The 23328-nt window shown below is 40.5% G+C and overlaps 1 protein-coding gene and 1 pseudogene across 1 annotated transcript; one reads left to right on the forward strand and one right to left on the reverse strand.

Moving 5' to 3' along the window:
- Window positions 1-6581: 6581 nt before the first annotated feature.
- LOC111971852 (phosphatidylinositol 4,5-bisphosphate 3-kinase catalytic subunit alpha isoform-like) lies at window positions 6582-19584 on the forward strand (annotated as a pseudogene).
- On the reverse strand, window positions 19166-21969 carry LOC111972238 (kininogen). Its single transcript, XM_023999177.2, has 7 exons — window positions 21586-21969; window positions 21315-21431; window positions 21136-21211; window positions 20749-20921; window positions 20017-20124; window positions 19737-19835; window positions 19166-19585 (listed from the first exon to the last, which is right to left on the reverse strand). The coding sequence occupies exons 1-7, from the start codon at window positions 21796-21798 to the stop codon at window positions 19238-19240; spliced, it is 1134 nt and encodes a 377-aa protein (XP_023854945.1). The 5' UTR covers window positions 21799-21969; the 3' UTR covers window positions 19166-19237.
- Between the last annotated feature and the right edge of the window lie 1359 nt (window positions 21970-23328).

A 23328-nucleotide genomic window follows, 5' to 3' on the forward strand; every position in this document is an offset into this window, starting at 1 on the left:
ATCCTGTTGTTTAGAAGTGCAAAGGTGAATTGAGTTATTGCACACGCGCACTTCACAGTGCAGGCGTTCCCTAACGGAAATATGCAGATGTCATTCAACTGTTTGGTGTTTTGTAACAGATGTCTCTTTCCATTCATCAAATGGCCAGCTGCACAGTTTGGATTCATTTATTTTATTTGTCAATTTAAAAAAATACAAATATACACACACAGTACATTTTTAAGTGACCGGGATTGCACAATAAATCAGGGATTTATTTCCATTGTGGTCCCTATTTTTTTTACATGATATATTTACATACTGTAGATACAGACACATTCTAGATTTTTTTTTAAATGCTCGACCTCCAGATGAGTATGAGGGCAGAGTTTAAGTACAGTACTTACAAGCTTGTTTTGGGGCTGCTGGGGATTTTGGGGCTGCTGGTGAACCATGATGTGCAGGCATCATCAAAGTGACACTAGACTAGCAATTTGCCAGTCTTTAGGCTGTCTATAGATAGATTTCCATCCAATTGGCGACAGYTTTTCATGTGAATAGTCTAGAATCTGCCAAAAAAAACAATATGTGCATTTTCCCATCAGAGTTGTGTTTRCATCAAATTGACTTGTTGCAGATAAAAGTCTACGCATAAATATGTAGTGCACATGAAAACAACGTGTGCGGCTAAATTCCCATACCAAATAAAAAATACAAATTAATCGATTTTCATCGTATTTTCAACTCCAGGCCTACAGATGGTTTTGACACAAAAAATGTTGATTAGGTATGTGGCACATGCGCTCTAGCCAACAGTTTGCAGATACAGTGGGGGAATTTGGGGTATTTTGGATACCTAATGAGAGTATTATGGACACCTAATGAGAGTATTATGGACAAAAGCGCAAGATCATTTTTATTTGTCAAACTGCAGCCAAACATCYATCATCATGTCACCAGAATAAGACCATCAATATTTATTGAAAGGAGCATCAAGCTCATCACCATGCAKTTTCACCACCCTGTGAAGTTCATATCTTAMTTCATCTGTAGCCTAATAAACTGCATGCTTTCCCGTGATGTCGTGACATTTTTTATCTGACGTACTTTACTCGCATAAAAAGGTTGGATGGAAACATGGTTAATGTCAAGWCATTTTGAGGATGCTGGAATTATAGGCTATTTTGGACCAACATGCACATGCCTACAGGATTTTTTTGAAGTAMCCTCATCAMATTAAAACATTGTGACTGGTTGTGTTTATGCCGCATATAAAAAAAAGTTTAATTATAAATATATAGGCTACATTGAAGCGTTAGGTTCCACGTGTACTAGGAATAGTTGCAAAGAGTGGAGAGGAGGCAGAGCCTGATACATTTTCCTGAATAACCACCTGGTTGGTTAGTATGATATGTTACGTTTCTTATGTTATGTATTCATTTGTAGATGTCCATCACCATAGCTACAGGAAAAAGTTTGGGGTGTGGGGTGGTTAAAAAAAACATGTATATTTATACAGTACCAGTCAAAAGTTTGGACACACCTACCCATTCAAGGGGTTTTTCTTTATTTTTTACTATTTTCTACATTGTAGAATAATAGTGAAGACATCAAAACTATGAAATAACACGTATGGAATCTTTTAATAACCAAAAAATATTTAAACAAATTAAAATATATTTGATAATTTATATTATTCAAAGTAGCCACCCTTTGCCTTGATGACAGCTTTGCACACTCTTGGTATTCTCTCAACCAGCTTCATGAGGAATGCTTTTCCAACCGTTTTGAAGCAGTTCKCACATATGCTGAGCACCTGTTAGCTGCTTTTCCTTCACTCTTTATTTATATATATTTTTTATTTCACCTTTATTTAACCAGGTAGGCCAGCTGAGAACAAGTTATCATTTACAACTGCGACCTGGCCAAGATAAAGCAAAGCAGTGAGATGAGGTCCAACTCATCCCAAACCATCTCAATTGGGTTGAGGTCGGATGATTGTGGAGGCCAGGTCATCTGATGCAGCACTCCATCACACTTCTTCTTGGTCAAATAGCCTTTATACAGCCTGGAGGTGTATTTTGGGTCATTGTCCTTTTGAAAAACAAATMAGTCCCACTAAGCGCAAACCAGATGGGATGGCYTATCATTGCAGAATGCTGCGGTAGCCATGCTGGTTAAGTGTGCCTTGAATTCTAAATAAATCACWGACAGTGTCACCAGCAAAGCACCCCCACACCATTACACCTCCTCCTCCATGCTTCACGGTGGGAACCACACATGTGGAGATCATCCGTTTACCTACTCTGCGTCTCACAAAGACACAGCGGTTTGAACCAAAAATTGTACATTTGGACTCATCAGACCAAAGGACAGATTTTCTACCGGTCTGATGTCCATTGCTCGTGTTTCTTGGCCCAAGCAAGTCTCTTCTTCTTATTGGTGTCCTTTGGTAGTGGTTTCTTTGCAGCAATTACACCATTAAGGCCTGATTCACGCAGTCTCCTCTGAAAAGTTGATGTTGAGATGTGTCTGTTACTTGAACGCTGTGAAGCATTTATTTGGGTTGCAATCTGAGGTGCAGTTAACTCTAATGAWCTTATCCTCTGCAGCAGAGGTAACTCTGGGTCTTCCTTTCCTGTGGRGGTCCTCATGAGAGCCAGTTTCATCATAGCACTTAATGGWTTTTGTGACTGCACTTGAAGAAACATTGAAGAAACTTTAAAAGTMCTTGACATTTTCRGAATTMACTGACCTTCATGTCTTAAAGTATGATGGACTGTCGTTTCTCTTTGATTYTTTAACCGGTTCTTGCCATAATATGGACTTGGTCTTTTACCAAATAGAGCTATCTTCTGGATACCACCCTTACCTTGTCACTACACAACTGATTGACTCAAATGCATTAACTTCTCTAGGATAGGGGGCAGCATTTTCACTTTTGGATAAATAGCGTGCCCAATTTCAACTTCCTTCTACTCATCCCCAGAATATAAGATATGCATATTATTAGTAGCTTTGGATAGAAAACACTCTGAAGTTTCTAAAACTGGTTGAATCATGTCTGTAAGTATAACAGAACTTATGTAGCAGGCAAAACCCCGAGGACTAACCATTCATTTATTTTAATTTTTTAGGTCACTGTCTGTTCAATGAGTTTTCATTGGGATACTGGATTTCTAATCATCCTGTTTTCAGTTCCTACCGCTTCCACTGGATGTCACCAGTCTTTGGAAATAGGTTGAGGTTATTCCTTTGTGCAATGAAGAAGTAAGGCCATCTGGAAACACTTTCTCTTCCTAAAATTTGATTTTAAACCTAACCGTATGCATAATCCTAACCATAAATTAACACCAAAAAGCWAATTTCTGTAGCCAATTTAGACCTTGTGGCTGAGGAATCTGACTTTGTGGCTSTGCTATGTAGTGGAAACCSCTGAACACCCACTGGAACCCAGCAAGAGAAGGTGGTGAAGCTAGCTAGCGCAAGCTGTTAGCAAATTAGGTCTAATCGCAGTGCCAGTAACAGGCAGCATGCCTTGGTAAATGGTAKCATTTAACGCTAATAGCTGGTTAGTAAAATCTTATTAAAATAACTAGCTAGATAGATATCTTTAGATTTCAATGATAACTCACTGACCATAACCAGAACAGGAGCCTTAGCTAAATAACATGTAACGTTGTTGGCTACCGTTAGCTGGCTGCTAACGTTCCGTTAGTTAATATCAAAACAGATCATGAGTAGGAAAGGTCAGCTTGCAAATATCTTGTGAATGCCAACTATAGTACTTAACGGGATTTTGTTTTCTTAACTTCTGACTGTCAATTATATTATCTAGCTAACTATAGTTAAGCCACAGCTATATTTACTAGATAACTTGACAGTTGTGATAATATTGTATGGCTATTGCAATCCATCTAAAGTTAGCTAGCTATCCAACTAACTAACATTATTAAACACAGCTGTAACCTTATGCTATAACTTGGTGTTATTAGAATAACAGTCGGCTATCTTATCATGGAACTACCAGCAGAGTCGTTAGTGAAATTTGCTACATGATTATGATTGGACTGWTATTTATCTCCCTCATGCCTTGGTAAGCCAGCTACACACACCCACTCCTTGCTGCATGATTTTCTTGCTRGAGCTAGTTACCTACATTTGTTGAGGGGTTGTATCACAGAGTTTGATGTGGGCTATTTATTGTGATGATAACGATTCTGCTTCCTCCCTCTGTCTTCACACAGTCTGGTATCACAGACTAGACGTAACATAGTGGATCTGGAATCACTGGCCACTTTAATAATGGAACACTYGTCACTTTAATAATGTTTACATAGTGCTTTACTTATCTCATATGTATATACTGTATTCTATTCTACTGTAGTTAGTCAATGCCAGCCCGACATTGATCGTCCTAATATTTATATATTTCTTATTTCCATTATTTTTCTTTTAGATTTGTMTATTGTTGTGAATTGTTAGATACTACTGTACTGTTGGAGCTAGGAACACAAGCATTTCACTACATCCGCAATAATATCTGCTAAATATGCGTATGTGACCAATACATTTGATTTGATTTGACAAGGACAGCTGGAGRGCACCTGACTGGTAMGGCTAGGCATGAATAGTCATTGAAAATGGTGAAAAACATCGATTACATTCCCATTAAAGTGAGTTGAGAAAARTATTGTTAATATAGCTATTATGTGATCCATTTTAGTCAAAATAGGCACAAAAAAAATGCTGCGCCACATTGTGATGTTGACGCATGGTTTATTTTTTATACATTTCGAAACTATAGCATTAATTATTAAATTGATACGAACATTAAATTATGGCTAATAATACATTTGCTGAAAGTTAAGAGCATTACAAACCAGAAACATGAAGATAAGAAAGATTTTGTGCCCTTCTCGCCAGCTGTTATTTCTGTCTCAAGGCTGTTTCAACTCCCGCCCCGCCGGGAGGTACAAAAGTAACATTGCGGTAGTTCTATTCTTGGTCTATTTAATTTAAACTAATTTACCCTAGAAATGAAATTACAGTTCCTTATGCTAGAGGACATATATACGTTGTTTGTCATAAAATATGGTGTCTCTAGCTCTCTCGATCTCTATGTAATTAGGGAAGAAAACAAGTGTTACTTTCGTCCTGGTTCTCCCCAAAATGCTACAGGCCACACTTCTTTGTAAAAGAGGAATTGTTGTTCAATATTTTGTTTATCAATAGATGATTGTGTTTCTATCTCCTGTCTTGGTATAGGCTCTGAGATGAAATAGTAGGCTATATGATGTTGTGCTCTTATCTCACAGCAATATTACAGCCTAGGCTTACCCATACTGTCCAGGCAGGTATATTTACTTTCGAGGATGCTTGGCTATTAAATGAGCGATGCATAAATGGTAGCCTAATATTTGTTGTGTAGCGGGAATAAACCAGTATGTCAGAAAATATGATTGATTTTAGCACCATACAATAAGTCAATCAAACATATTCGGCTACATGTTGCTATGCAATCTTCTTACCAACGGCAAATGCATCCGTTTTATCATTAGGCWATTTTTTATTGTTTTTAAAACATAATTTTTATTATTGTGTGTCAAACACCTCCATTTCCACCAAAATAACAATATTTGCTTGTAATACAATTCTTAAACCATTTTAAGTTGTGAGTACTCATGGTCTGAGATTTGAGTAGAGATAGGCACACTTTCCTTTRAAGTTCAAATTTGATAAATACCAACAGTTTGTGGGAAAAATGGCACACGCAAGGTTTAGTCTAATTTCGTGTGTGTGCACCTTTAATAATTGAGGCCCCAGTTCTTTTTAAGGTAAGAAGCCAAATCTGCTTGATTTGTCAATTACCAAAGMCTTAATCTCTTTTTTTTGTCTATATCCTCAGCCATTTCTGTATTCAAATAAACTAGGTTTAGTGTTTCCTTTCTCCACATCCTGTGTTTGAGGAAGCTCCCTCATTTGGCTTACACCCTGATGACAAGACTSACCTTTCACATTGACCAGAGCACAACTGTTTTCCTTGCCATACAGTAGTGGTCATTGTTAGCTGCATGTTTACTGCCATTAATGGTTTTAGACAGTGATAGCAAAAAAAGTTAAAGGTCTTGTAGAGCTTACCTTGTATAGCATAGGGCTACTTGTTGTTGCACTCTCAGGGAAAGGGAAAACTCTGGTATTTGGTGACAAATGTTGTAGGCTCTCGCTGTATGTGGAGAAGAAATAACTTCACTCCCGGAGACCGATGCATTTCTGTTTGTCATGTGACTCACAGASTGAGTAGGCTAGATCATCATGGACATTGATGGAAATAAACATGATTTYGCATAGCTGTTATCAAAACATAGGTTAGTTTGTCATTAGGTGTAGTGTTTTCATGCATTAGGGTCTGGTGAGTCGTGGCTAGTTATTCTGCTGCCCAGAAAGGGTGTGGAACTCTACACAGTCACACTACAGCAAGAGGCGGGGTTGGATATAAGKTACTGTATGATGTTTGTTTTCATAAATCGAATGTGCTCTRTTTTTTCTTCTTCAGGAGATAAGGAACTATTCTCTATGAACTTTMAGTGTGGACTGTAGAAATGCCTCCTGGGCCATCTTTTGGTGAATTATATTTGATGCCCCCCCAGGATCTTTGTGGACTGCTTGTTACCAAACGGGATGATCCTGACCCTCGAGTGCCTTCGTGAGCCKACGCTCATCGCCATCAAACATTAACTGTTCAAGGAGGCCAGGAAGTACCCCCTGCATCTCCTACTACAGGAAGAGACCTCTTACATCTTTATCAGTGTTACACAGGATGCAGAGCGAGAGGAGTTCTACGATGAAACTAGGAGACTGTGATCTCAGGCTCTTTCAGCCTTTTCTGAAGGTCATGGAACCCGTTGGCAGTTCTTAACAGAGAATTTGGTAAGACTTAGGCTACTTACTACCCTGCCTCCTCTTTGTAGAGAGTAAACATTTTTTTTAAACAGGCTTAAGTTTATATTAGATATCTTCTAAAACATCATATCAGTAAGTGAGTTTCTTTTGTTTCAGGATTCGCAATATGTTTACCCTCCCAATGTGGAATCGACACAAGAACTTCCAAAGCACATCCATGGCAAACTGGACAAAGGTAGGCATTGTTGTATCAATTAAAATCAAGCAATGTGATTGTAATGTCATGATGCTGCAAGATGCTGTAACGCTCGTCCTCCTCCTCTATTGAGGAGGAGTAGTAGGAAGGATCGGAGGACCAATGCGCAGCGTGGTAAGTGTCCATATTTTAATAAAGAAATAGAACACTGAAACAAAAACAACAAAGTGAACGAAAACGAAACAGTCCCGTATGGTAAAACACAGACACAGGAACAATCACCCACAACACACAATGACAAACAGGCTACCTAAATATGGCTCCCAATCAGAGACAACGACTGACACCTGCCTCTGATTGAGAACCATATTAGGCCAAACATAGAAACAGAATAACATAGAAAAAGGAACATAGACTACCCACCCAACTCACGCCCTGACCATACTAAAACAAAGACATAACAACAAAACTAAGGTCAGAACGTGACAGATGCCTAAGGCATATCTAGTGGGTGTCAAACAACAACCTGTTTTTACTTTGTCAACACATATGCTAACACATTAATAAGCAACAAACAAAATTATCCTTATTCCTTTTCATGATAATCTCTTTCGATGTTGTTTTCAGCCTGTGTGTGGTAATGATTATTCTCTTCTGTTCCATATTTTATAGGTCAAATCATTGTAGTGATTTGGGTGATCGTCTCTCCCAACAACGACAAGCAGAAATACACCTTGAAGATCAACCATGATTGTGTGCCAGAACAGGTGATAGCCGAGGCCATTAGGAAGAACAKCAGGAGCATGCTGTTGTCCCCCGAACAACTCAAGATGTGTGTACAGGAGTACCAYGGCAAGTACATGCTCAAAGTGTGCGGCTGTGACGAGTACCTCCTGGAGAAATTCTCCCTGAGTCAATATAAGGTTTGTTGGGCCCTAGTGAGCACTGCATGTAACCAATGCATATACATTGAAGCCTAACATTAGTTCTGACTCAGGTCTATATCTTAAAGGTCCAATGCAGCCATTTTTATCTCAATATCAAATCATTTTTGAGTAGCAATTAAGTACCTTACTGTGACTGTCTTCAATTAAAATGGTAAAAAAAACAATTAAAAACTGTTTCTTAGCACAGAGCAATTTCTTAAGCAAGAATTTGGCTAGGATTGTCTGGTAGGGGTCTGAGTGGGGAGGGGAAAACTGAAAACTAGCTGTTATTGGTAGAGAGGTTGTAACGACGTTCGTCTGAGGAATAAGGAGAGGATCAAGGTGCAGCGTGGTACGTGTTCATGACTTTTAATAACACTGAACACTAGAACAAAAAATAACAAAACGGAACAAACGGAACAGTCCTGTCTGGTGCAGACACAAATCAACTAAGTATGGTTCTCAATCAGAGACAACGATAGACAGCTGCCTCTGATTGAGAACCACACCCGGCCAAACACATAGAAATAGACAACATAGAACAAAAACATATAATGCCCACCCCAACTCACGCCCTGACCAACCAAAATAGAGACATAAAAAGGATCTCTAAGGTCAGGGCGTGACAGAGGTTTGGAACTCTCGTTCTTATTGGTCTATTAACTAATTTATCACCTGGTGATTTCACCAGGRAGGCCACAGCTCCATCCCAKCACAACAGGCTGAAATTTCACAATTTCACAGTATTCCAACCTCATAGTGTGGAGAAGAAAAAATAAATATATACACTACCGTTCAAAAGTTTGAGGTCACTTAGAAATGTCCTTGTTATTGAAAGAAAAGTTAATTTGTTGTCCATTAAAATAACATAAAATTGATCAGAAATACAGTGTAGACATTGTTAATGTTATGTAAATGACTATTGTTAATGTAAATTTCCAACTACTATTGTAGTTGGAAATGGCAGATTTTTAATAGAATATCTACATAGGCATACAGAGGCCCATTATCAGCAACCAATGGCACGTTGTGTTAGCTAATCCAAGTTTATCATTTTAAAAAGCTAAATGATCATTATAAAAACACTTTTGCAATTATGTTTGCACAGCTGAAAACTGTTGTTTCTGATTAAAGAAGCAATAAAACTGGCCTTCTTTAGACTAGTTGAGTATTTGGAGCATCAACATTTGTGGGTTCGATTACAGGCTCAAAATGGCCAGAAACAAAGAACTTTCTTCTGAAACTCGTCAGTCTCGTACAACGCTGTGTACTACTCCCTTCACAGAACAGCGCAAACTGGATTTAACCAGAATAGAAAGAGGAGTGGGAGGCCCCGGTGCACAACTGAGCAAGAGGACAAGTACATTAGTGTCTAGTTTGAGAAACAGACGCCTCACAAGTCCTCAACTGGCAGCTTCATTAAATAGTACCATCAAAACACCAGTCTCAACGTCAACAGTGAAGAGGCGACTCTAGGATGCTGGCCTTCTAGGCAGAGTTCCTCTGTCCAGTGTCAYTGTTCTTTTGACAATCATAATCTTTTATTTTTATTGGRCAMTCTGAGATATGGATTTTTCTTTGCAACTCTGCCTAGAAGGCCAGCATCCCGGAGTCGCCTCTTCACTGTTGACGTGAAGAGGCGACTCCCTATTTTTTTTTGTCTATTCTTCCTGTTGTCCATGAAGATTTATGTGCGAATCGGCATCTACCATGGAGGGGAGCAGATTTGTGACAATGTGAACACGCAACGTGTGCCATGCTCTAATTCCAAGTTTTACACACACACAAAACACGTGGTGTCACAGACAGTGACTCACTCATCAATATATATATTGTTGCTATTTATCCYATGGTAATGTGTTGATCTGTGATTTTTACACTTCTAATTGGTTCAGGGTGATTTACCGTGGCTGTGCTTGTCTCCTAGGTGGAACGAGTGGCTGACCTACGACATGTACATTCCAGACATGCCCCGGGCGCTCGCCTCTGTCTCTCCATCTGCTCTGTGAAAGGCAGGAATCGGAAGAAGGAGGCAAGCACTCAGTTTAATCCGACACCCCAGACCTTTAAGAGTATAAATGATACCKACTGGCTAGAACAGTGTTGAATGGTCTTACTTGAATGACCCGAGGTGTCCTCTATGTGCATGTTGAATTACTTATCGACTTGTGGCGTGGAGCGATCATGGCTGTGTAACCTAGGCATGAAAACTGTAACCAACACCTGGSCTGAGTGATATCACCTGAAGGTCGGAGAGATGGGTTTTCGTGCCTATGATGAATTAGAGATAAATGTCTCTAAAGGCCATCCTTTGCGAGCAACCTACTTTACACCTCGAAGCCAATTAACTTGAACTAAAACATAGTCTGTTTGTTTGCCTCCTATTCTTTTCAATTCAATTTAGTACGACTTTTATTCCACAAGGGAGCAATTAGGATGTTTGTGTTGTTAGTTACAAGTARCCCATATAACATTAACTCAAGCCTGTAGGAATGCATTCACTATTCTTTGTGGAAGGATGGCCATTCACAATATGTGTGTTAGTAACCGAAGCCACCCTTTGACCATGATCCTCCTCAGGAGCATTGTCCACTGGCATGGGGGAACGTCAACCTCTATGACTGTACTCACACCATGGTGTCTGGGAAGATGGCTCTGAACCTGTGGCCTGTAKCCCACGGCCTGGAGGACCTACTCAARCSCATCAAAGTCACAGGCTCCAACCCCAACAAGGTAATCATGTTAGTTAGCATGTTAATATGACCACTCTATATTTCTGTGATCTTCAGTTCCTATTACAGTATAATGCCTATATTCCGCACACACAGGAAACGCCCTGTCTAGAGCTGGAGTTTGACTACTTCAACTATCCTGTCAAGTTCCCAGACATGACCACTGTGAAGGAGCTGGACTTCAACTACTACCAGTCAGGCCAGGTAATAGCATACATAGATATACACTGAGTGTATAAAACATTAGGAACACCTACTCTTTCCATGACATAGACTGACCAGGTGAAAGCTATGATCCCTTATTGATGTCACTTGTTAAATCCACTTCAATCAGTGTAGATGAAGGATAGGAGACAGGTTAAAGAATGATTTTTAAGCCTTGAGACAATTGATACATGGATTGTGTGTGTGTGCCATTCAGAGGGTGAATGGGCAAGACAATATTTAAGTGCCTTTGAACGGGGTACGGTAGTAGGTGCCAGGTGCACTGGTTTTAGGGGYTCAAGAACTGCAAAGCTGCTGGGTTTTTCAAGCTCAACAATTTCCCGTGTTTATCAAGAATGGTACACCACCCAAAGGACATCCAGCCAACTTGACACAACTTTGGGAAGCAATGGAGTCAACATGGGCCAGCACCCTGTGGAACGCTTTTGACACCTTGTAGAGTCCATTCACCTGAGGAATTGAGGCTGTTCTGAGAGCAAGAAGGAGTGCAACTCAATATTAGGAAGGTGTACCTAATGTTTTGTACACTCAATGTGCATGGTAGCTGGTCTGATGTMATGTCTGATCCTTTGCAGAGTAAAAGAGTGGCGCGAGACCACACCTTAACAGACAGTGATAGCGAGCAGCTGAGACAGGTGTGCAACCGAGATCACCGAGCAGGAGAAGGACTTCCTCTGGAAGCACAGGTACTGTCAGAAGCAGTACTGTCACCACCACAGAACTAGAATCAGTAGTCACCACCACACTTTACCTGGACAGAACCTCCTAGTGAGGCCTTGACTAGCATGTCTACTGTCGCTTACTCACCAGGCAATAGTGTGTAAATATACCTGAAATCCTTCCCAAGATCCTACTGGCTGTCAAGTGGAACTCAAGAGATGAAGTAGCACAGGTGACATGTTTGTTTTTAACATTACGGAGCCAACAGTTTTTAAAGACACTTCTCTCAAAAATGGACAATGAAAGAAAATGTATTCTGAAAGTCTTCAGTCACCTTTCTGTGAGCTCTTGTTGGAATTGAATCCTCTTCTACTGCAGCACTTCTACCAATGTAATAGTGGGAAGTTACTGTTGTTTTTCTTGCTCTTAGATGTATTGCCTTCTGAAGGATTGGCCAGCAATTAAATCAGAGCAAGCCATGGAGCTGCTGGATTGTAACTATTCAGACCCAATGACCCGTGACTTTGCAGGTCGGTACCTTGAGAAGTACTTGACCGATGACAAACTCTCTCAGTACCTCATTTACTTGGTCCAGGTAGGATTTATTTAGCTTTTGCTTCCAGAGTGACTTTCCTCTCACGTTTCTTTGATTGTTTGGACAGTTGTCAAATATAAAATGTCATAATGACTATAATCTCCATACTCTCTTGTCAGGTTCTGAAATATGAGCAGTACCTTGATAACCCACTGGTACGATTTCTGCTGAAAAAGGCCTTGACTAACCACACAATAGGACTTATTTTTCTGGCACTTAAAGTGAGTTACTAATAGTTACTTTACTGAGTCAATTCCATTACTTTCACAGAGTTGACTAATTGCTAATGCCCTATAACTCATCCACATTCACTGTCCATTATGTGCCCTAGGTCTGAGATGCACAATAAGACGGTGAGCCAGCGGTTCGGCCTGCTCTTGGAGTCCTACTTCCACGCCTGTGGCATGTACCTCAAGCACCTATGCAGACAGGTGGAGGCCATGGAGAAACCTCACTGACATCCTCAAGCAGGAGAAGAAGGACGAGACTCAGAAAGTAACCCAGCACTCCCTCTCTCTCTAATACACTCAGGCTTATTGTGCAACATGATGATCTGTTAGAGAATCTCTGTGGTTTCAGCTTACTGTTCCACGTTTCTGTTTCACTTCTGAAACTGACATCAGTGGCTCTGTTTACCTAATGTTGTGAAAACTAGGCTTCACATTTCAAATAGGACATCTATCTTCACAGCTTGCTCTGTGTGGCCCTTGCAGGTGCAGACGAAGTTCCTGGTGGAGCAGATGAGGACGCCAGACTACATAGATGCCTTGCAGAACTTCACCTTCCCCCTCAACCCTGCACACCAGCTGGGAAACATACGGTGGGCATGCCACACTGGCACTCCTGTGCCTTACCCACATTCTGAATATAGACACTATTGAAACTGTAGATGGGGCATTCTGTTTCAATGGCTAAAATGGTCAGCAATCTCTCTTAAATGGCCCTAGTGGGAATATTACATTAATTTGATCTAAGAGAGAGAAGGTAACCTTTCTAGTTCCCCATCATAACGTTCCCCATCATACTCAGCCGTTGGGCCCCTCAGTGCGGACGACTTGCACTCTAACACTGTTCATCCAATTTATCAATGAAATTAATGCAACTGCATGTGTTGCTTGCACCTTGTAAAATGCTCTGACACCCCCAGGCTTGAGAAGTGCAGAATCATGTAATCTGCCAAAAGGCCACTGTGGCTCAACTGGGAAAACCCTGGGAAAACCCTGAGCTCCTCTTCCAGAACAATGAGATCATATTAAAAAATTGAGATGTTGAGTCCGAGTCAGGTTTCATATTCATTCTGCGTTCTAAAGAAGAGCTTTACCTTGTAATGTTGTACTGGATCAGTTTGGCTAAATGAATGGAATGTATTTAAATTCTACCATGGCACACTGAATATGACTTTGTTTGTTTCAGACCTGCGACAGAACATGCTAACACTTCAGATCATCAGAATCATGGAGAACATTTGACAGAACCAGGGTCTAGACCTGAGGATATTGCCGTACAACTGCATGTCTCTAGGTGACCGTGTGGGGCTGATCAACGTGGTGCGGAGCTCTCACAACATCATTCAGATCCAGTGTAGAGGTGGCCTGAAGGGGGCACTACAGTACAACAGCTCAGAACTACACAAGTGGCTCAAAGACAAGAACAAGGGAGAGATGTGAAGAAACTATATGTCGTATGGGCACTTTACTTCACAATTGTGTTGGTTTGAAAATCGTAAATCATAGCTCATGGCTCAGATTTGACATTGTAACTCTGTATGTAGGTATGACCTGGCCATTGGCTTGTTTACACGATCCTGTGCTGGGTATTCATCCTAGGCATCGGTGACAGACACAACAGTAACATAATGGTGAAGGACGATGGGCAGGTAGGACCTGAGTTCTCAACAAGCTATTGTCATGATTTTTTACAGACTCTCTTCCATACTACTGCTTTAACAAATGGATTGATATCAGTATCTACTGCTAAATCAACCATTTTCAACATAGACTATATATTTCAATGGCCAAATTTATGCTTGGGATGGATTTTTTGAGGCTAGAGAATTGAGAGGCAACAAGGGTATATACTGATTCTTCTGCATTTTCCCTCCTATTCTGTTTCTCAGGTTCTAGGAGATGTGCTATAAGGCCTACTTGGCCATCAGGCAACATGCCAACCTCTTCATCAACCTGTTCTCCATGATGTTGGGCTCTGGGATGCCTGAGCTGCAGTTTCCTACATTGCCTACATCTGTAAGACCCTGGCACTGGACAAGACTGAACAGGAGGCCCTGGACTACATCATGAAGCGGATGAACGACGCCCACCACGGCGGCTGGACCCCCAAGATGGACTGGATCTTCCACACCATCTGCCAGCACGCACTCAACTGAGCCCAGGCAGGGATAACTTCACCCAGCCCAGACCTGCCGGACACACCTGCCAACTGTGAGCAGCACATCCAAACCTCATGAACTGATGGGTGATGTCTTACCGAGCACTTAACAATCCAGAGCGATATTTTTTTATTTTTTTACTGTATTTGTTTCCTGCAGCAGCTTAACTAACTCGCCTTCTCAAAAAKCGTTGTTTTTTTTACTATTTATTTAACTAGGGAAGTGAGTTAAGAAGTCATTCTTATTTACAATGACGGCCTACCCCGGCCAAACCCGGACGAGGCTGGGCCAATTGTGCGGCGCCCTATGTTACTCCCAATCACYTCTGGTTGTGATACAGCCTGGAATCGAACCAGGGTCTGTAGTGATGCCTCTAGCACTGAGATGCAGTGCCTTAGACCGCTGCGTCACTAGTGTTTTGTCCATACATTTTCTTTGAACCTTTTGTGTACACTTTTCTCTTCWAAGAGACACCTTCCCTCTATTTATTTTTCTTGTTCCTTTCATTTTTGTAAAAGAGAAGAATTTGCCTGTCACCTTTACAGGGTCACGGGGTATAGGTGTCTTCCTGTAACGTAAATGCCTGTTGAATATGCACGGTACATAGGAACTCCCCCCAAAAAACAAGGTATGAATTCAGTCACCTCTGGAAGTAAAAGTGTTACATTGAGGCCCAATGGCTCTATTTGGTGGTCATTTCTAGCGCCACAGTTTTTGAATKCATTGTCATACTCCTCTTGCCATCATATTTAGCAGATTGTGCAGATGTTTATTTTTGGGACACACACACGCTGTGTGTGATACTACAGCAGTGCTGGAAGTAATGAATGTGCTGTCAAGAAATCCTTGCCGTGTAGAAAGGAAACCTTAATGTAGTTGACATACAATGAGCAAGGGCTGGATTTCTCCTTCTTGTGTCTTTGAGGTCAATGGTAACACACCTCTGTTGCTCAGTGAGACGCCTTCAGTTGAGCTCGGTCATAATGAATGTTGAGAAGTGCATTAAGCTAGACAGTCATAGTCACATCTTGTAACTGATGTTTTGATCATGTCAATGATGCAGTTGGATTATGAACTATATGAATGTCACAGTGCTATAGGTTAGAATGGGGAGACTTGGGCAGTACATTGTGAACATAATACTTTATTTGTAAATGTTGGGAGGTGGATGAAGTCTGATCAGTGAATGTGAGATATTTAATGGCTGTTCTGAGGCAGCTAGTCAGCACTGTTTGTGTGTGTGTGAACTAGAATCTTTCTCCCCCTGTTTGCTATTGTGTTCTTAGTGTAAACCTTTCGGTAATAGTTTGACTTAGGCAACTCCGAATAGAAGCTGTGGGATATGGTTTTCATTCCATAATGGCATCTTAAAGTCCAAGCCTCTTTCATATGAAGGACATTCATTTTCAAGTGAAAACTCTGAATTCTCAATATTGTTCTCAAGCATAACTAGTGGCTGTTRATGGAAGATTTTTCCCCAACGACAACAAATTTCTCAGAAAGTGATCAAGAAAAAACCCACACTTTGCCTTTTGTAACAGTTTTTGTTGATTCTATGAAAGCCAGTTTTGTGTCTATTTTTAAGTTATGTGAATCGCTCAATGGTTGTATCTGCATTACCATAGAAAGCCTAACACATACTTTTGTATATATTGTGTATGTGGACACCCCTTCAAATTAGTGGATTCTGCTATTTCAGCCACACCCATTGCTGAGAGGTGTATAAAATCGAACACACAGCCATGCAATCTCCCTAGACAAACATTGGCAGCAGAATGGCCTTACTGAAGAGCTCAGTGACTTTCAATGTGGCACTGTCATAGGATGCTACCTTTCCAACAAGTCAGTTTGTCAAGTTTCTGCCATAGAGCTGCCCCGGTCAAATGTAAGTGCTATTATTGTGAAGTGGAAATGTCTAGGAGCAACAACGGCTCAGCCGCAAAGTGGTAGGCCACACAAGCTCACAGAACGGGACCGCTYAAGTGCGTRTGTCCTCAGTTGCAACACTCACTACCGAGTTCCAAAATGCTTCTGGAAGAAACGTCAGCACAATAGCTGTTCGTCGGGAGCTTCATGAAATGGGTTTCCAGGGCCAAACAGCTGCACAGAAGCCTAAGATCACCATGCGCAATGCCAAGTGTCAGCTGGAGTGGTGTAAAGCTTGCCGCCATTGGACCCTGGAGCAGTGGAAATGCGTTCTCTGGAGTGTTGAATCACACTTCACCATCTGGCAGTCCGACGGACTAATCTGGGTTTGGCGGAAGAACGCTAGCTGCCCGAATGCATAGTGCCAACTGTAAAGTTTGGTGTAGGAGGAATAATGGTCTGGGGCTGTTTTTCATGGTTCGGGCTAGGCACCTTAGTTCTAGTGAAGTTCCAGTGAAGGGTATCTGTACTTTACTTTACTATTTATATTTTGGACAACTTTTACRTTTACTTCACTACATTCCTAAAGAAAATATTGTACTTTTTACTCCATATATTTTCCCTGACACCCAAAAGTACTCGTTACATTTTGAATGCTTAGCAAGACAGGAAAATGGTCCAATCCACGCTCTTATCAAGAGAACATCCCTGGTCATCCCGACTGCCTCTGATCGGGCAGACTCACTAAACACACATGCTTCATTTGTAAATGATGTCTGAGCATTGGAATGTGCCGCTGGGTTTCCGTAATTAAATAAAAAACAAGAAAATGGCGCCATCTAGTTTGCTTAATATAAAGAATTTGAAATTATTTTTTACTTTTGATACTTAAGTATATTTTAGCAATTACATTTACTTTTGATACTTCAGTATATTTAAAACCAAATACTTTTAGACATTTACTCAAGTAGAATTTTACTAGGTGACTTTTACTTGAGTCATTTTTTATAAAGGTATCTTTACTTTTACTCAAGTATGACAATTGGGTACTTTTTCCACAGACTGTCTTATAAGCAATTGTATCCCTTTCCATCTAAATTTTGTCAGATGCATTCATTTCAAGCTTATAGCAGACCTGCCAACCTGTATCCATTTTGAGTATCGTGTGTACACAAATCGAGGTCAAAGTACACTGGTACGATACCAAGCTTATACTATACCATTTTTTTTTTTAAATAAGCCTGCTGCACTGCTTTTCACTCGTAAAATAGCTGCACCATACATTCGTTCAGGAACAGAAACTGTGTAGCATATTTAGCGGGCGGAACATGCTCTGATCTCCGCAACGGTGTTAGGCGCAAGCACATTGACTAGCAAAGAAACCTGCGTTCGTGGACGGAAAGAGACTCATGGCAGGGAGAGCTGTTCCGGAAAAGAAAGCAGTTTACATTTTCACTAGACTGTCCACGTAAAGACGCATATCAGAATAATCATTACCACTTAATATAACCTAGAAGAATGTGTAGTCACTGAGGGGGTCATTGAGACCACCTCAAAATTAATTCAGGATCCAACACTTAATTGGACAACTGTTTGCTACATTGATTTATATKATTTAAGACTCGAGGTTTCAGGAAATTGCAGTTACAGGGTTTTCAAAAATGCAAAATGCTCCAACTTCCAGAGGGCTTCACAGATCTCCCCCCTTCCCTTAGTCCTATGTCTGCACCACCTTGTCAGAAATGTAAATATAATACAGTGAGTGTGGTAAACGGGTTGTAAATATTTCCCACTTGCTGAACAGCACCAGGGAAGGCATTGTGATGCTGTACTTGAAACATCATTTGTAAGAAATAAAAAAACGTTCATATTCAGCTTCAAAAGTGACTTGAAATGTAATTGTTCTAAACCACGTTTGTATGTTGAAAACAAAGTTGTCATGGCCATTTGATATATAGCACGGAGTGTTAGCACAGGCAAATCCATACCGATTGTGAATGTTAAAATAATTTGGTCATCAAACAAGTCTCTTTACAGAAGGAAATTCTAAGATATGTGTCAACTTATTGGGCTATACATTGGTGTAAAAGGAAATAATCATTTTGATGTGTAAATGGTGGAATTGTTATTTAAGAACAAGGTTCAAGGGCCATCTTTGTTACTCCTCTTTATTTAATACAGTACTTTTATTCTGACAGGTTTATAGACATATTGAATTATATTTTTAATATACTGTATTTTGTCATTGCTATCAARAATGCTACAATGATTGTATTTATTACGCAGTCAGCTTGCATGAGAGTTGGTTAAAATAATATTATTTTAGTCATTCTGCTAAACAGCTGTAAACAAAGTTTGACGCTATAGGAACAACTAWTAATACTTCTAACCAGTGACATCTGCATTATTAAATACAGTATACTTTGTGTTTCAGTTTGTTCCTCAGTTAAATACTTGCATTGTATCCAGACTGACTAGAATTATTTGAGTATTATGTGACAGTGTACAAATAAACTTCTCAGTTAAGTACTTGCATTTGTGGATAGTGTGTTGCTTTACAGAACAACAGCACCCAGCACAATTTAATTCATTTAGTTATTTGTTTTTCGTATCAAATGGCTAAACAGTCAAGATGCACTTTGACAAATTTGAAGGAATACTAAAGCAAGATTGAACTGCATTGTCAGAAAGAGATAATAAAAGCATGGTAATTTTTTATTTCAAATCAGCAGGTGTGCTTATGATACAAATGCACTATACAGCSTGCACTTATTTTTTCCACAGCACGTCTAAATCACTTAAGCCCTCCTCTACCACTGGCAAAGGTGTTGTGCTTTTGTCCTGTGCAGGCCTCGGGGTTGTTGGGGGGACAAACTGCTTCCAGGGCTTGGAGGGGCAGTGGAAGGGGCTCTCAGCAGCAGTGGTGGGGGCCACAGAGGGCAGGGCTGGCTCTGGGTCTGTGTTAGCCATGGTCACAGCAGTCGGGCTGCGCTCCTGAGACTCCTCTGATGACTCTTCTTTGGCTGAAGCAGTAGAAGCTTGGGTTGTTTTAACTTCAGCAAAACTGTTGAAGTTCCTCAAGGGAGACCATCCAGGAGGTCTTCTTCTAAAGACTTCCTATGAATGGAAAGATTTTTCTTGTCAAAATCCTCCATCATTTAGTACAAATCCCCAAAATGTATAGCTACACATCACTACCCTATTCATTTATCAGATTTTCTGAACATCATTAATATGCTATAGTAGTACTGTTTGCACAATGTCTCACAAAATTGTCAAGGGGACCCGGTGCACATTCCACATTTGCTTCTGCAGTCTCATGCCTCCAAGGTGCCACATCTACAGTGGAATTGCAGTGAGCGAGTTCCTAGTGAGATAGCATACAAGATGATAGCGATGCCAGGGACAAGCATTCATGATACAACACATGACAGTGAATTATGAAATGTATTTCATTTACGTACAGAAGTATTACAACACCAGAATCATATATTAGATCAAATACAGTAGGTTATTTAAAAAATACTATGAGCTCTAATGTAGTTTACCACATCAGCATCTGGATGACATTCGTCGTTCAGCTCTTTGTGGTCCGCTTTGGAGCAATTGCTTTTCCTCATATCGAACATCAGTCTATACCTGAATCCAGCAACCACCTGAGAAGAGCYTGTGAAAGAATGTAGAAGTTATTCAAATACAATAGTTTGAGCCCCCCCTCCCACTCAATGAACTCTGGAATGACACTCCTAATGCGAACAAGTGCATTGTAGTCCAACGGTCACAACCATAAAGATACATTCCGCCACACGCACCACACCTCCCAATGCCAGAACCAAGGTGATGATTTGGTGTATTTCCATTGGAAGGGATGAGCAAAGATACTTATCTTCTTACAAAATATGATATTTTTTCTAAATCTCTGTTTCTTTGTGTTGTTTGTCATTGTTGTAAGGCCCATTACCCCCGATCCCAACTAGTTACGCTGTTACCTGATTCACACTATAGGGCGCCAACAGTACAATGCTGGCTCTGATATTTTCTTTTCACAAGTTTCTTTCCAGCATGGGTTCAGAAGCTATGGTGGATGTGTAACCAGGCCAGCCCTGGAATAGTTCAGCTCAGCATGATTTGACTTGGTTGGGCCCTATAGTGTGAATCAGGCTTGAATTGAATTAGGTGTTTAGAGTCATGGTGCTTAACCTTCCACCAGGGGGTGTAGTTGGCTAGTCTTTATAATGTTCAATAACTCCCAGTGAGATTTGCAATTGATTTACATGTACCTGTCTAGTAGCGAAACCAACACTGTTCAGGACGAAGTGGTGACTSGAGTCAGAATCAGCATTGAACCTGGTGATGGAGTATGTCAAGGGATCCTTCAGGTCCTCACTCTCCACATCAATCTCCCTAGGACACCCCAGACATGTGGACCGTCCAGCAACAACAGGGGCCTCCACTGGAAGTCAGAGAGAGTTGTCAGTATCACAGTTTGTCTCAGCTGCTCAATAGAAAATTATTTTAGCCACATATTCTGGGTGATTCTAGTCACTGTAAATACATATTCTGCAGCATGAGTCATTCTATGGTCAATATTTATTGGGTTATCTAGAAATAGACTTGTCAGTGTTGTATGGCTTGGTCTACTTGGTGTGAAGTGAAAAACTAACCACCTGGGTCACAGAAAACTGCCAGGACCTTTTTATCTGTCTCTGACATGTGGACTGTTGCCTTACAAGGCCTTGGCACCTGATAAACAAAGAAAAAGTGGAAAAAAACGTTAATTGCCAAGAGATGTAATCTAATAACAATGCATTCTTCACCTAGTGAAATTATTAAAATGTACAGTTACCTTGTTCCCGGTGGGGAGGTAGTCACAGTCTCTCCAGACTTTGTCTCCCCCMGCTGGACAGTCAGTGACCCTGCTATTGAATTCCACAAAGTACTGAGTGCCAGAGTCATTCTGAGCCTACAAGAGAGGAACGCAATACTGGACTGTGACTCGGTGTAGGAATGTTCGTATTCCCTCTTCAACAACAGAATGAACTCAAGATGTATGCAAATAGGACAGGATAAATAACTAAATATAAAATTACAATATTCTCAATCACTAAGCCACCTACCTTTGAGGACTCCAGAATCTGGTAGAGTGCTAGTTGATTTCCAGAAGGAAGCTTCTCATTATACTTGACTAGGGCCATGTCCACAGCTGCCTCCACATCTTTGTCATCACAGAACGCCAGGACCTGCTCTGGCTCCAGCTCCTGCCCCTGTCCTGGAGCCCAAAGCTGGAGAGAGAACACCACCAGCACACACAGTCTCACTCCAAGTTTCATAATGAATGTCCCAGGTCCAGAGAGAATAAAATGTGAGACCAGATTTCGTTCCCTACTGGACTCCTACCTCTGAAATGATTGACTGTAGTCTATTCGCCTACACAAACCTGTTCAAATAAAATGAGACTGTGCACAAAAAAAAGAAAGCCACCCAGGCAGTCCCAGTGACAGCAGAGTAAATGTTTACTTATCAGCTGTCACCACCATGCCTGCACTCTTTAAAAAGCAATACCCTTTTCTGAGTTGTAGAGAGTTTATGGCATGCAAGAAAAATAATGGACATGTTTAAGTAGATATTATCCTCCTACAGTCACTTGTTGTGATACCAGTTTGTTTGACACATCTAAAAAGATCCATACATGACTGATAACGAACTATGTAAGAGTCAAGTGTACGAGTCAACTATGTTAGATTCACGTGCCTGAGGAGGGTTTATTTTCCTGTCTCCTCTATAATGTAAGGAATTAAACCTATCTTACTGTGCTGTGAATGTGCTGGTCAAATGACACATTATCCCAAATGAATGACCTGTAGGAGCCACTTCATATTATGCAATGACTATATCAAAACCTTTTGGTCTAATGAAAACTAATTGTCTATCCCTAAAGTAAACATAAATWTTAGTTTAGTTTTAAGTGGGTGTCATACGGTAATACAATAATAAAGGTCTCTGCTATTTAGATGTAAATGGGGAGGGAATAAGACAACCTCTCTACAACAATAAAGACTTTGGATGGGTAAATATCACGCCTAACCAGACACTTTCRAAAAATGATTGTCAGTTTGTCAATGCAGAGTTAAGCCTGACCTGCGTTGACACTGCTGCAGTACTGTGTATTTTAGGAGAAACTTTGTCCCTCTCTACCTTTGACCCTGATTGCCTCCAATGCCTGCCTACGCACAGTTTGATTTCCCCAGCTTAGCCATTCCCAGAAACCAACTACAACTCTGGTGCAATAATAATACAAATAATAATACAAATGCAATCTTTGATTAACCAATGGAAAACATATTTTCAATTTAGAGGCTAACATCTTTAACTCCTGGCTAATGCAAACAAGTAATTGTCATAAAAAATGTGAATTCAACAGACCAGATGGTCTGGTCCCTTTTTGACCAAGTGGGCCTGTCTAATTTGGGGGGGGGTTGCACAATATTATCATTATCTGGCTAATAATGTGGGCCTCAAGGAAAGAAATTTACCGGTTTTTTTTCTCAGAAATACCAGAGACGATTTCTGGTACCAGTCCGCTCTGTTTCAACATATTACCTTTAAATGAACCAACCTACTTTTAGGCTATGTTTTTAGGTAATAAKAAAAAAAACGAATATTTCACCTTTATTTAACCAGGTAGGCTAGRTGAGAACAAGTTCTCATTTACAACTGCGACCTGGCCAAGATAAAGCACAGCAGTTCGACACATACAACAACACAGAGTTACACATGGAATAAACAAACATACAGTCAATAATACAGTAGAAAAAGAAAAATCTTTATACAGTTAGTGCAAATGAGGTAAGATAAGGGAG

This window comes from Salvelinus sp. IW2-2015, linkage group LG13, assembly GCF_002910315.2.
Source record: "Salvelinus sp. IW2-2015 linkage group LG13, ASM291031v2, whole genome shotgun sequence".
Lineage (NCBI taxonomy): Eukaryota > Metazoa > Chordata > Actinopteri > Salmoniformes > Salmonidae > Salvelinus > Salvelinus sp. IW2-2015.